General features: G+C 34.4%; 1 protein-coding gene across 15 annotated transcripts in view; it reads left to right on the forward strand.

Annotated features, from left to right (window-relative positions):
- Positions 1 to 15,945, forward strand: part of DMD (dystrophin) — a 1,045,484-nt gene that overhangs the window by 791,394 nt on the left and 238,145 nt on the right. For all 15 annotated transcript variants that reach the window (XM_068179791.1, XM_068179794.1, XM_068179795.1 and 12 more), the window contains one exon: positions 15,284 to 15,473. In XM_068179791.1, the coding sequence (XP_068035892.1) occupies positions 15,284 to 15,473 (190 nt within the window). The remainder of the gene's footprint in view (positions 1 to 15,283; positions 15,474 to 15,945) is intronic.

Below are 15,945 nucleotides of genomic sequence, written 5' to 3' on the forward strand. Positions count from 1 at the left end.
TGGGAACTTTCACTGCTCAAGATGCCTTTTTGGCTCCTGAGACAATATAGAGGACATGCCACAATCCAAAGATAAAAAGTAACTTTCTTTTCCCTTGTACAAGGTATGAACAGAGAAAAATCAGTGTAAGGAGAGGCAAGGAAATGTGTTTTTAAACCTGTTTGAAAGATCTGAGGTACCAGCTCCCAAGTTTTGCTAGGAATGGTGTTAATTCTCTAATTTAGGCAGTTGTATAAGCACCTTGATTTTGCATGTCAGCTGGACAGTATAAAATGTAATTGGCCAAACAAACTAAAGACATAATCAGTACAAAAGTATGATGCATATACTTCAGAAGGAAATGCATAATAAAACAGTAATTCTAAGTGTGAAAAAGGGCATAATCTAGATCTGATCTTTCAGCAGCAAACTCTTCCTAATCAGCTGCTGCTTGTTATAAAGACACAAATATTAGAATGTAACCTTTACCTGTACATGAATTTTGTAAGTATAATTTTGCTACCTGCACAGAAAGAGCTCAATCATTCTGCTGGAGACAGCTTTTCTTAATTTACTGTACCCATCCTAAAACTACTTTATTTTATGTTACTTGTGGAAGTAATCACATATGCTTTACAGTTGTGTTGCACTCTGAGTGAGGAAAAACTGCATTTACACAGCAGCAGCAGCCAGAAATGTGAATTTTGTTGAGTTATACTGAAGATTCATGGTTAGTTCCTAGTATCTAGGAGCCATCTCTGAAAAGCTTATCTGCTCATTTTGGCTTGGACTGCTCAAGTCAAGGAGCAAAGAATTCACAGTCTCCAAGCAAACTCGTCCTTTCCCTTTCCATTCTCCTGCTGTTTTGAAGCTTGGCTTACATTCCTAAAATCTGTATAGTACCATGAGTGTGAGCAGCTCCAAAAATTCTCTGTGCAGGCACACTTTGTGACCATGTGAAACTTGTTTACTTGAGAAGTCTGTTTACACATCTGTGCCTGTAGTTGTTGTCCTGGCTATAGAGCTGCATTCATGGGAGTGTGAGCAAGAAATCCTTGTAAATGTGACTTTAGATGAAGATGAAAAATGTCATTTTCTGATGTAAATTTATTTTTTCCCAAAAAGAATACTATGATAATTTTCATTTTTATCATCATGCTGTGGTGATTTATTGATTGGTTTTCAATATAATTTTGCCAGGCTCAAAGAAAGTAGACATGAAGAGAGACTGCTTCTTTACAATGAACATGTTACGCTGAAGCTTGTTATTTACACCAGTTTAGCAATGGATTCTAATTTAAAATTGCAAAGTCTGGTGGAAAATATTGTAATTGTAGGGTAATTCTTTTGTTTTGTGAGAGATGTTGATAATATATTTATCTTTGTTGCCTGCACTATTTAAAGAAGTTATCAGTCTAGATGTTTGTCAGATGCTGCCTTTCAGAACTCTCTTGGTATGAAATCTGTAAGGACTTAAGTGCTTTTACTTCATCAGTAGTTACACTAAACAAAAATGAATCTCTGCATTCTGAGGTATCACAGTTGAGATTATGTCAAGGACCAAATAATTTTATGCATCAACATGTTTATTCTAAGAAAACTAATGTATCTCTGTTGACTATTATTTTGAATAAAACAGACAGATTTAAAAAACATTTAATCTGGCACTATTCTGAGAAGTCTGATTTATATATGGGATCCTCATGCCTTTTGTATTATAGAGTTGGGCATAAGAAGCCTTTCATTTTCATGAAACTAATTTGTCAGTAAAGCACTCCACACTTCTCAAAAGTTACTCTCCAGCAAAATCTAAAGAAAAACTCTGTATTTGCTGCTTGTGATGCAAAAATGTAAAGCCTTTTGTGTTTAGAATATGGATGTCTTTACAGCCACCTAAGAGTTGTTTTCTGACAAGAGATTTAAGTATTTTTTGCTTTCTTTGTTCCAACCTGTTACCTTTATTTTAAATCCTCAGACAAGGACTATAAGAAGAATGGGAATGGCAAGGTTTAGATGATTTGATTTTAATTTGTTATGTTTTTTGGTCTATGTTTTACTTATATAATTTCTTAATATATCTATTTTTAAAAGCACACCTAAAAACCATTTGGTGCAGAGAGATTATTTTATGATAATTGATAAAAGAGAGGTAATGTATTTGAAAGACATTCTACTAGCTGCCTACAATCTCAAGCAAATATTTAAGTACGAAATATAAGATCAGTCTTACCAGCAATGACATCAGTTAACAATGCTTTGCTATTTTTTCTTCCTGACATCTCTTAGAATTATGACATTTCATCACATATAAGAAAAAAATATTGTAAAAACAAGTAAATTAAGCTGCCAGACAAAGCTCATATAATGAGGAGATCTAGAAAGTCATCTTAACTGCTGCTTATATTCTAGTTTTATCTTAGTTCTCCACTCAGCTGACAGCACTTTTTTGTGCAGGGCTGGCATCAGATCCAAGATGAGAATTCAATTGGTAGTAGTGAATGTTTTTGGTTTAATTTTTGAGAGTATAGACTTGGATATGCTTTCTAAATGCTGGTAGGATGCACTGAAGAGGCACTGACCCAGAATAATGTGTGATTCATCATTTCCACCTTTGTGAACATATTCCTGTGATTTTTGAGGAACTCTTTTATGATTATAAAAAGGAAAGAGTTCTTGAGTTATTTCAGGAGAGAGTAGCAGCAGTAATACAGTATTTGACAAAAGGATCTATGGATCCTTGTGACTTCAGGGATAAGTTTCTTAAAAGTTTTAGCAAGAGTCTAAAGAAACTAAATTTTCCCACCACTTGAGTATATATATATAGTCTATTACTTTTATCTCTTCCAGAAAGGCAATAGATCATCTGTAGGTCTGCTAAGTCCTCCCACAGACAAAAAACAACGTCGCAGCAAAAAGTGTTGCTGTTTTTGAATTAAATGGCTGGTTTTTGTCTGTTCCACAAAGGATTTGCTCAGATTTCTAGACAGCATGAACTCAGCTCATTGAGAGCTTAGTTGTTTTTGGTTTTAAATCACAGAATCATGGAATATTCTGAAGTATGGTACCCACAAAGATCACCCAGTCCAGCTCTTAAGTAAATGGCCCACACAGGGATGGTACTCAGGACCCTGGTGTTACTAGCACCATGCTCCAACTGTAATCCAGTGTTAATGATTTAATTGTACAAAACTAAAAGGAGAACAGGACTGGTATCTTGCAGCTAGGCCATAGTGTTAGCAAGTTACCAACAGAAACTAAGCAGGAAATGTATTTAGAAGACCATTCCTTACTGCTCAGACATTTGCTATTTCACTTTATTTTTCCCTCATTCTTGGGTTTTATTTTGGTCTTGATTAAAACAAAATTCTGTTTATTTGCTCATAATTACTGTGTGTTAAATGCTCTTTACTCCTTTCTGTTGAAAATGAGGACGATTCTGGTGTTCAAGGGAAATTCAACTGGACAAAATCATTAAACAGTTTATGGAACAGAATTCTAAAGGGAGAGCAGTTTTGTGGCCAGACTTGAATCAGAACTGAAGCCTAATGTGGGCATATCAAAGAACTGCTCTATTTCAGAAATCTTTTTCTTTTGCATATGCAGGAGATGAAGAAGGAGCAAGGTACTAAAGGAAGAATAAGTTTGATTTATGAAAGAACAGAAATGTCAATTTTTGTTCCCATCCCATTAGAAAATTAAGACAAATGTGTTGTTCTTTCTCTTAAAGGTGAGATTTTCTGCAGTAATTAGAAAATTTTAGTTTCTGTTTGAACAAGAACAGAAGCTAATGCTGTGTGCCCTGAAAGCCTAGCCTTAAATCTATTTCCTATTAGTCTGTAGATAAATTAGCAAATTATAGCAAACTGATTATTGCTGTCATCCGAAGTTCATAGAAAAAATGAATGTCTTTTCAGTCCCCTCAATAGACTGCTTATCAGGCTTCATATCATTTAAAACAAACTGAACAGAAATTAATAATGCTGATGAACTAGCAGAGTGCCAGGAAAAGGAATTTGACCTCAGTTGTCATGTTTTGTTTGCATTGTTATTACTGTGATAGTTTTTTTTTTTTTTTCCTGGTGTTTTCCTTGTATTTTTGAATTTCTTCAGCTGCTGTGCAGGCAGTTTAAGATTTCCCCTCGCTGGCTTGCCAGTCATGCTTGAAACCGAGGATAATTCAGTCTGCTATTAAATGCTTAGTCTCTCTTTGGAGGTTACCACCAAACCTGTCAGGTTGACAACAGCAGTGCTTGCCTTTTTTGTGTGGCTGTTGTTTAGCTATGACTGAAATTTCAATCACATGTTTTTATATAAAGTCACAAAGAAATCAATAAATAACGAGTCCTCATTTTTCCTGATAAGGATCAGTGGTGCAAGAGGCTGATGGTCGTGAACCTGGCTGACCAAGGCAGACATCTGGGGAAGTGACAACACAGAGGGCACATTGGAAAACAGTAGAATTAGCAATGGGGTTTTCTTGCATGTCCCAAAATAGGCATGGTGAGAAATCACTGCAGAGAGGTGAGATTCCACTGGTAAATCTTGAGGATACAGCATTTATGGTGAATCTGATTCAGGTGCATAAAATGGGAAACAGTAAGTAAGCAAGGAATTTGTGAAAAGGAAACGACTATGTTGTATGTTCATGTTGTTTGTCATCCAATATCAATTACATTTTGATCAATACCCTAAATTTATATTCCCTGACAAATTTAAGAAATGTGGAGCACTTCCTAGCTACTAAGCATTACATCTCCTGCAAACTATAAAAAAATATTATGTTCTGCAAATGATAAGGAATAATAGCTCTTGGAACTATCACTCTAGCTGGCATTTCTGCAGGTTCTTCCTGTGTGCAAGATACATAATCAGTTACATATCTGAGATATATCTGCTTGAGCACAGTAGTGCCCTGTGGCAATGCATTATATGGGTCCACTTCATGGTATTATTTTTATCTAAAATGTGCCATGTATTTCTGAGATCCCATTGGTTTAATTGACACAGTGTGTGGTAAAAGCAGTTTTGTGAAGGGCCTAAAGGGCCAAGCTTGCAATGCCCATGTCTCACTTTCTGATTTTATCTTGGTAGTGTTATATGTTTGCTTTTGTCCTTATTTTCTTTTATTGGTTTTTTCCTTTATCTTATTTTTTTAAATTCACATCAAGTTAGAGTCTAATTTAGTTTTGGGATTTTTTAAATCTAGCTTGGATGCATTTTCTGTACCCCACAACATGGCTTCTATATGCTAGGTTCAGTTATTTTTTACCTTAAAATCTGAAAAAAATGGTGGTGTTTCTTACCTGTAATGGTAAACAGTTCCAAAATTTCCATGAGTTCTTGGTGCTTGGAGCATGTCTGAGGTTGATGCTTCAGCTATGGTAATTAATTAGTAGCAGTGTCATTTGATGAACCATATACCTTTACTGATTCCAATAAATTAGATTTATTTTTGAGGTAGTTTTTGTGTAAGTTTCTCAGTGAGAATTTACTCCAAGGGATGAGAGACAGCTCTTCCAGTGCTTGTCTTCTCTTTTTTTTTTCTGTGGAAACAACAGCAGAATACACTTGTGAAATAAGACAGCACTAAGAAACCATAGTTCAGATCTGCCTTTGGTGACACCCTTCCTTTTTATACTGTGCTGACCCCTTAGAGCTGTGGACATTTGTCTCTATTATTTTTTTTCATGTTGGGGAAAATAAAATAGAAGTATGGAATGTATTTTTTGAATTTTGCTCTAGCTAAATTTGTTTTCCCATCTTGTCGCTGCTTTTATGTCTGCTGTTACTCTCCTTTCTGCTGGCTAGGACAAGGTACCCAGCCCAACTCAGGAAAGTGAGTTAAAGATGGACATAAATAGTTATTCCTTTCATTTTTACTATCTTTCAGATGCCACTGTGTATTGGAATCTTCATTAAGTTGTGGGTCTTTATTTAAAATACTGAATTTCTTCAAGGCTACAGCTAGTTCAGAGCCTGTCAGACTATACTGCATTTAAATATTCTTTGTAGTGTCTGTTGTTTTGAACACATCTATTGAATCTTTCTGCTAACACATTGCTGATGATTTTTCTCATTTGGAATTATTCAAATTCTTCTGGGTTTGACTAATCTGAATAAATTTGTCGTTTTGCTCTTTATACATTTTTTCCAGTGGTTCATTACTGCACTTAACACCACCTTTTACTACACCCTTGGAAAAGGCTCCTAATGCTCAGGGTTGAACATTATTTACATTGACTACATTATATACTCTCAATCTCAGTTTTGTTTTATTCAAGAGGTTTCTGTAGCACAACTTTGCATCCTTGACTTGCTTCCCAAATAGCTGCTTGTAAAGAGGTTATGATGAACTTTATGGATTTCTTTGCATAAGCTGAAGTAAAGCTGAATCACCCGTTAAACTGATGAATGCATCAGTTATGTGTTCATTTCCATGACTAAAATTTGGAAAGTGGTTTGAGAACAGGTAGGCATATGTTAGGGAAAAGAAATTCATCTTCTCAGATGCTGGATAAATTATCTGTAATATATGGAGGATACTTGCATGGCAGTGAGTACAAAATTATAGATCTCAAGACAAATCAAGTATCTTTTTAAAATAAACACCTGATAACTATTTCAAAAATCATTATGGAGGGAAACATTGCAAATCATGCACTATTTAAGAGAAAGGTTTGGATGACTCTGCCAGAATTGCCTGTGAGCACACAAAGTTTTGGGTATATGCATTTTTGACTTGTCTCTTCAAGCAGAACAGTCCAACTTCCTCACTCCCAGACTTGGAATTTTGGTGTATTTATGTCTCTCTCCACTCTGTTAAATGGTCCAGAATTGTTGTTTGAAGGGTTATGATTTCTCCTACTAAGAATTTTTGTCTTTGAAATTCATCCAAAAAAGAATTGAGGTAGAACTATCAGAGAACATCCTGTTCCCTTTGAAGTCAGTTGAAGGTTAGCCATTCATCCTCAGTGGAGTTAGGATTTTCTCTGTCAGGCTTTTGTATCAAACGCATGCTGAAGTTCTGTTGAACTGAGAGAGTTGAACACCATCTGAATTTGCTGAACTGGGCTCTGGAAATTCACTACTTAATTATTTATTTATATAGGCATGATCCTGAGGGACAGAACTAGAGCTGTAGTTTCTTTCCATGTTTTTGAATCTGCATAATAATAAATTATTAGTATTTCCCTATATTCTCATATACCTCTGGTTGTAGTTCCTGAAATTTTACCATCTTTCTGCAGCAGATCTATTTTAATCAGATTATTTCCTTATAGTGGAGAACTAATTCTATATTTCAGTTTTCTATTGGACTCTGAAACCTCCTGAAGAGTAAAAAATAAATGTATTTTAATAATAAATGTAATAATAATAGTAATAGTAATAGTAATAATAATAATAATAATAATAATAATAATAATACATGTATAAGGTATGGAGTGGTTCTTGCAACTAATTTTTTTTTATTGAACTGTATAAATATAGGAGGCAATAAGCAATAGGCAGGCTGCCTTCTTTCCTTCTTACTCAGATGCTGAATTTTACAGAGCTGTTTTGGTTCTTTTCTAGTTAGCATTTTATGCTTCTTGAAATATGTTGACAGAATACATGTTTTAAAATATTTTGAATCAGTCTGATCTGTCAGCATCTTTGTGTAATGTGAATACTACTTGAGGCCCATGTTTTAGAGGGGAAAAAATTGTGTGTGTGTTTATCTAAGTGTTTATTTAATAGTACTTAATACGATGCATGGTAAAATAAGAACTGTAAGTGCTGCCAGACAAGTTTTCCAGCCTGGGAATTGAGGTTTCTCTCTCTTGCATGGTAGCAAATCACTTTTTTGCTAGGGCATGGAGTTCAGCCCTCAGAGGCTGATGCTCCAAATGAAAACTACACTAACAGTTTAATAGTATCCTTTGTGAGCCCTAATTGATTTCATGTAATGCCATCAGTGCATTTCACAGTCTTATTAAATCTAGTTGTTTCTGCAGTAAGTAAGGCTAAGAAAACAAGTGCCTTTAGAATATAATTAATTCCATAATCATTTTAAATTATACTTCACTGTCTTAGAAAGCAAAGATTTTATCTTAGTAAATTACATCTGAGTAATTAATATGCTTTTTATTAAGAGGTATTGTTGACTGCCTTGGAATTTTGAAAGAATGATATGTTTTGGAATGCAAGAAAAAGCTTAATTCTACGTCTTATAAACCATGAAGTATGAAGAAGACAAACAGAATAATAATCTTTTTGCTTCTTTTGGTAGAAAAAGAGACTAGTTTTGTCTATTTGGTTTAAGTTTTGATTTTAGGATTTCTTCTTTTTCTGACTTCTCTCTTCAATAGGAGTAACAGAATTGTTAAATATTATCTTCCCATGTCTTATCGGGGCATTACTTGAATTATACAAGGATTAGACTGGAATCTGTTCTGTGGGTTTAGAGAACTAAGGGGAGGGTGGTTGCTGGGTTGTTTGTTCTGTTGGATTTTGTTTTGTATTTTCTTTCCTTTGGATTTTTTTCTTTTCTTTTCTTTTCTTTTCTTCTCTTTTCTTTTCTTTTCTTTTCTTTTCTTTTCTTTTCTTTTCTTTTCTTTTCTTTTCTTTTCTTTTCTTTTCTTTTCTTATTAAGGTGGTATTTCCTTTGTTTTTAGCAACTCTTCTTAGTCTCATAAAAAATGGTGTAGAATAGATGGGGGAGTATTATCCAAGGTTGATCTGAAACTTCATGGATAAATATAGGGTTTGGGGTAGTTGGGGTTTTTTTCTCTTTTTGCTATTCAATATCTATTGTGCTTTAAAAAGAAATGAATGGGACAAACAATCTAAATTCAAAAATATGTCTTCAAATTGATTTAGTATCTTTAGTTAAACAAAGAAAGCAGTTCAAAGGAAAATGTTGAGAGAAGGGTTGATGATTTTTGTTATTTTCATACAAGTCCTGTTCTTTTCAAGAAAGTCTGTGAGAGGTAAAAGTAGAAACAAGCCAGCCAATGAATAGTAGCAAAAGAAATTGTTTCCTCTCTCTTGCTGCATCCATTTTCCTAAGTACAGAAACACAAGAAACATATTTTCTTGTTTTGAAGAGATTTATAATACAAAAACTGTTCAGGAAAAATGACTTGCATCTTGCTTAGTAGAGTGAGTAACTGTTCATTGAAGCATTTTCCCCTTTGTCTCAACAGATTTTTAAGAAAAGGCAAACTGTGGTCTTATCCCTATGATCAGGAGATGTTTTAGAATGTTCTAATTTTCATATTTGAAGAAAGTGTCATTATTTAGGAAACTGTGATTGCTAGGAAAAGAGCAGGACTTTGTCCCTGTGAAGACATTCTGAGTTCCAATCAGAGCATGGGGACATTGAGGGCTTTTGTTCTTCCTTCCTCCAGAAATAAAGAGAATCAGCAGAGAGCTGCCTTTGTGTGTCTATTTTGGACCAGCTTTTGCACTTAATCTCTCTGTATGCCAAATTACATCTGGAATTTAAAATTATATCACTGGTTATTTGTTTGTTTTAAATAGGGATAGTGCAGGCAAGACAGATGTCCTTCATCTTATCTGAAGAAGGCAAGTCAGCTCTCAGGCAGTAGATCAAATTGTGGAGAAATTAATCTAAGGCAGAGAGAAGCACTGCACTGCCGAGGTTTAACCCCAGCCAGCAAATCAGTACCATCAACCACTTGCTCACTTCCCTACAGTGGGGAGAAGAATTGGAAAGAAAAGCTAAATCTCTGTGTTTCTCCTCTAGAAAAGCTAAATAAGAACAATTTACTAATTGGGGGAGTGGGGGAGGGGGGTGTTGGAATGACACTGAATATGCTACCAATATTATTATTAATATTAATTGTAGCTATGAGGATAGGGAGAGAAACAGAACCCAAGAAAGCCAAGTGATGCACAGCGCAATTGCTCACCACCTGCTGACTGATACCCAGCCAGTTCCCAAGCCTGTCTGTAGAGTACAAAATTCTGTACCAGCGCAACAAAGCTTTCCTGGCTCCTCACTCAGGATGATGAGAGGATAAGGGCCAGTGGCTATGTCAGCTACATGTGAATGCTGATCTCAAGTGGTTTGGATGATGATGTTGTAGCTCTAAGTTTTGTTACAATTTGAGGCTTTCTTGCCATTTGCAACAAAATTATTTCAGAGATAGAGTTGCACACAGGTGAGCAATCTCCAGTACTTTAGGATTAACTTGGTTAAGAACATTTTCCAACAAAATAGTGATAGTAGGACATAAGTTTGCATATATAAAGATCACTCAAAAAATTTATAGCCAAATCCACATGCCAGTGATCTACAGCAGACAAAACCTACTACCTCTGTTCAGAGGGTCAAACTAAAATACACTTTTATGCAGAAGTGTTACTGTAAAAATCCTAAGTGCACCTTACCATGATGTTAAGCTAGTTGGCATCCAGAAAAACATAGGAAAGCACTACTTAAAATGCTGTCTCAATGTAGTTTTCTCCACTGAATGTTGTAACAGGAATTCCAGAGTTCATCTGAACATTTGTCACTTACTAGCATGTATGAATAACTTTAACTGGCACTGTAGAATATACTACCTGGGTTCTGAAAGAAAGCTCCTCTAAACAGCAGTCCCAAAATTAATGAATATGATTTATTTTGAATTTGCATTTCAAAATTATATCTATAATAGTTATCTTAAGAATTTAATTTTCATATCTGTGACATCTCTTTGTGTTCCAACTTTATCTGAGGTTAAATTATTCTCCCTCATTAGGTTTTATATTAGTCCAGGTTAAAACAGCTGAAGAAGAGTTAGCAGTGAGAGCTTAAATTTATTTAGTAGTAAAAATTAAATATTCCAATTAAACTTTTCAATTGTTCCTTTTGCATATATAGAAGGGATATATACCTCATGAAAAAGGTGCAAACTTTTTCCAGCATCAACAGGAAGATGTATGTAGCTCAAAATCTCTGTGATAGTTGACAGAATACAGGAAATTCAGATAACTTTTAAAATTTTATTTTATTTTTTATTGTATAGAACTGTACTGTTAGAAAGGAGAAAATACAATTATAGAGAGACAACCACATGAACTATAGAAGTAAAACTATTTCCTGATGCTTTGACAGGCAGTAGTCCAGGATATTTTATTTTATGTCTCAGTGAGATAATTTTAGATTACTACAGTCTGCAGATAGAAATGTGATTTAGTGATCTATTGAACACTGAATGATACAGAGTTGCTTTACTTTTATTGCTCTTAAAGAAATACCTGGGAAACAGCAATGTGTTGCTGCTCTGCACTTGCTGCATGTCCTCTTACCTGAGCATCTCAAAGCCTTATTCACACACTGACCCTCACCATGTATCTCGTACTGTGACTAAGCATTGCCATTTGAAATACACAGACACTCAAAAAATGTGAATGATTCATTCCAAATTATTTAGCAAACACTAAAGCTGAAGAAAAATCTGATATTCACACTTACAGAGCCTCTACAAACACTGCATTCCTTGTGTTGTATGGGATTTGGTAGTGCTGAACAATTTCAATCACTGCAATAATTTCAATCACAGAATCACAGAACATTCTGAGATGCTAACTTAATTTTACCCTCCTTTTCTTCATGAACATTTGTATACCGCTATGTTTAAAAAATATTAGCTTTCAAAGTTCTCAGCACAACAGCAATGTCCTGAAACAGAGGCTGGTAACTTTTCTTTTTTGTGGATTATTTTTAAACCCTTAAAGATGCCTTCCTGGCAGTATAAATGTTCATACATTGCTTGAATCACTTCCCCTCACATGCCAGCATTATTCCCTCAGCTCAAGGCCTTCAGCTGACATGTACTTAAAAGAGCATCATAACTTCTGTCCCGCATCAAAGATCATACAACAATTAGAGTTGGTGAGTCCATTGTCACTGATGCCACTCGTTCCTAAAAATCAAATTTACAGGGATGTTTGGGGACCAGCTTGCCTATTTTTAGACTTAAAAAAATAAAGCTTTCGTAAAACAAAAATTGTCTATGTTATAGGTGATTTACTGTTTTTAGTCAGGAGAAATAGTTTACTCTGACCTTGACCTGGTACAACAGATGTGTATAGGCAAGGGAGGAGAAACTGAATTCCAGAAATGTTGTGTCCTCTATAAATGTTTTATAGAGGGAGTGTAATTTGCCTATCCTCTGGGTGTCTAGATGAAAATAAGGTGAATCCCATCTTTAGTGTTTCTTCCTTGAATAAGAAGCTTTTGGTTATACACTCTGTGATTGTTTTTATAGCATAGTATAACAGATTAAATAATGATTATCCTGTTAAAATATTATTATTATTTATTATTATTATTATTATTACTACTATTATTATTATCTTTTAGTATTTTAGGAGTGTTTGTACTGTGTAGTTTTTCGTGTACACAAAAATATAGTTCTGGCTACTTCATGTTATTTTCGTACTGTTTGCACTGACTATGAAATCAAACATACCTGGATAATACAGACTAAAGAGAAAGGATCTTTATTTTGGTTTTATGCAATAATGTCTTGTTCAATATACATATTTCTTTGACCCCTATGATTCTGTGCAATTTAGCATATGCTGGATTTGATGCTCAGTTTTATTCTTCATGTTTAGATCTTCTTTTTTCATTCTACCTTCATACTTTTGTAGTGAGAAAGCCAAGTAGAGTGAAGTTTATTGATATGCTGCAGAACAGTCAATGTAGCTGAATGTTTATTGCATGTTAGCTGTACCAAAATTTAAAATGTAATGTACTACATATTTTCTGGTGAAATTATGGTATTAGTATGCTTATAACGAAACACATTTCTGTAGACTGAAAGAATTATGTGCTATAAGATTTCTACATCAAAGAAGTGCCAGAAGATTCTTCATTATAAAAACTTCATTCTTTGTCCAGATCAATAAAATGCTATATTTTTTTCTTGAAGTCCGAGAGTTCCTCTAAAACACGAATTCTGACTTTGAGTAATCCTTCAAATTGCTCTCCCTTTGAGTATCTTTTTCATATCTGTGCTTGGGGTTTGCATTTGTTTTTAAATCTCACTGTGTATTTGCAGAATGTTTTTATCTTCAGAGTATTGCTATGTATTTATAGGAATCCAGGTGTACAGTAGTTAAAAATGTGCCTTTCATGTTATGAAGGAACTGCATGAGAAAAAAATGTTTTATGTGATTCTGCAAAGGCTATTAACTACCATGCTGTACACTGTAAATTGAATTAGAATAATGCTATAAAGCATATCTTAGAATTGTTCTCTGAAGAACTGGAAAAAAATACATTTAGTTCGTGCAGTTGTATTCCATTTCCAAGTTGTGTTGAATAAATGTTATGCTGGTTTTGAGCTAAAAGTGGTAAATAGGTCAATACAGTCTTTTCCAGGTAAAAGATTTGCTGTGTCTTATTATCTTTTAATGTACATTGCTAGTATCTGTAGGTGTCATTTCTATGCAATTAATCTTTAGTTTAAAAAAAGAACAACAAATTCTTTCATTGCAGTTATTTTAAATTAGAGGTAGCCTGACCACAAGCCATGTTTATGCTCACGAAGAATAAAGCTGGGGAAGAGATCATGTTCACTATTCTGCAGCTGAGTGTTTCCTACTGACAGCCCCCTGGGGAGGCATTCTAATGCTGCCTAAGCAGTGGCATGATGTGGAGAGTTCTTGTAGGTGGCAACAGGTGCAACTGAGGTGAAAATCCAGTCCATTTTTAAGCTTTAAAAAAAAAAAACCTGATGGATGGCTTTGTAGAGAGGCATTCAATAGCTTTCTCAGTTTTTGAATGAAAAATAAGTACTTTCTTTTAACAAAATAGTTGGGAAAAGCAAATAGGATGTCAAAGGATTAAAAATAGAATAGAAATATGGCACTTCTTGTGACATTGGTCTCTCAGGGAGGATATTTTTTTTCCTGTAGTGGTTGTCTTTGCCTGTACTCAGACTGACTTTTTCTGTTCTTACTATCCTCTGCTGCAATTTAACTATATGCTTGTCAAAAAACATGTTAAGTCAGTGCCACTTGGCAAAACTTGTTGTTGTAGTTTTGTAGTTTTTTTTTTTTTTTCTTTTCTCACTTCCACTGATGAACTGGGGTTTATCATTACCTACCAAGGAGTACAACCCCTTCACAACTGGAAATGGGATTAGCAAGAGATCAGCACTTGGAGATTTCATTACCTCCTCTGATTAATTACAACTTGAGAAGTTATGTCTGCTAGAATCTAGTATCATAGTCTCTTCCTAAATAACTAGGCAGGAAATCTATTGAGATATGTGAAGACCACCACAGATGTGTAGGCTGGTGTAGATAGGTGTGCATCAAAGTGCATTCATTCCACTTGAAGTAATGCACATTACCAAATGACCTTACTCAGTATTTTACTAAGTATTTTCAGTATTTAATTATTTTAAATAATTAAAAAATTATTTAGGTATCATGTTGACGTTAAACAAATATGCATGTAATACAATAAGTAAGTAACCTTGACAGATTTGTGCTAATAACAATGTCATACTTAGCTGCTCATGTTTCTAGAATCATAATTTGCTCAAGTTCAAAGCAAAAATATCAGTGAATACATGACACCTACATTGCACATGAATGCTGATATAACATAGATCTGCTTTAATGTTTTTTTCAGCACCAGAGTTGCTGAAATCTTTAGTGTTCTTTCCTAATCTGAGTTAGACCTTCCCCAAGGATAAGATAGCCTTTGTCTTTAAAAAATGTATTTTATCCTGTAACTGATAGAGAACATCCTTGTAATTTATCACAGTCTAATTAAAATTAAAATAACAATGCATTAAAAAAAAAAACCACAAAGCCGACAGAAACTTTAGCGTTATAAGGTTTAAGATGTTAAACACAATCTCCAAACATTTCAAGTAGTGAAAATTAATCACTGAATTTATCATATCATGCAGTGCTCAGGAACTATTTTGTGATGTCTAAAAATAAGCAAGTATTTCCACTGTAGTGGAAAAAAATAATCTTTTATTAAAACAAAACCAGGGAATTACTTACAATTTTCAATTGTGCATATTTTAGGCTTACTACTTTGAAAGAAGTCTTTTTGCTTAATTTTGTATCAGTCTGATTCCCCTTTCTACTTCTCAGGTGAAAATATTAAAAAAGAGCCCTACCTGCTGAAGATACAGTAGAAGTTCTGTAGCTAATGTATCAGCAAACTTGCCTTGACTAGTACATGAAAAATATTATGTGTGTCTTTTTTACATTTTGATTTAATGATTATGGTTTGTTCCCTTCCAAAGAGCACTGTATTTGATTATTTGTACTTGTGCAGGGTTTGTGAACGTGAAGCAGCTCTGGAATCAGCCCTAAGAATGCTGCAGCAATTTTACCTGGATCTCGAGAAGTTCCTTGCTTGGCTCACAGAAGCTGAAACAACTGCAAATGTCCTGCAGGATGCTACACACAAAGAAAAGACACTAGAGGATGCCAAAATGGTTCGGGACCTCATGAAACAGTGGCAGGTAAGCCAAGCACTTCAGTATAGAGGCATTTGACAAACATCAGAGTTTATCAAGCATATCTGATATTTATAGAAGTTATATAATTTGCATCAAGTTTATTCTTTGCAGCTTAACCGAATTAGTTTTTCTCCATTACTTTCAAATACATGAAGAAATGGTAATTTGGTAGTCTATTATCAACACGCTCCATTGCGGTAATAAAAAGAGATAAGGATGCAAATGTTCATAATAAATGCCTGGACAGATCTCATACAGTTATTTTCCTCTGGGGGAAAAAAAAATCTTAAAGAAAGATAATATTGTATTTATTGTTCCAGAGAATCCTGAGGAGAAAGAAAATTAATTAGTTGAGATGGAGCTGTTGAACTATGTTGTTATACTTCCATTGCATTTTCTTCACTACAGTTTATTGAGAGGAATACAGATATGTCTGCTTGAGGTCTTAAATTTCTTAAATATGAGGTTGATTGGA

This window comes from Anomalospiza imberbis, chromosome 2 (assembly GCF_031753505.1).
Source record: "Anomalospiza imberbis isolate Cuckoo-Finch-1a 21T00152 chromosome 2, ASM3175350v1, whole genome shotgun sequence".
Lineage (NCBI taxonomy): Eukaryota > Metazoa > Chordata > Aves > Passeriformes > Viduidae > Anomalospiza > Anomalospiza imberbis.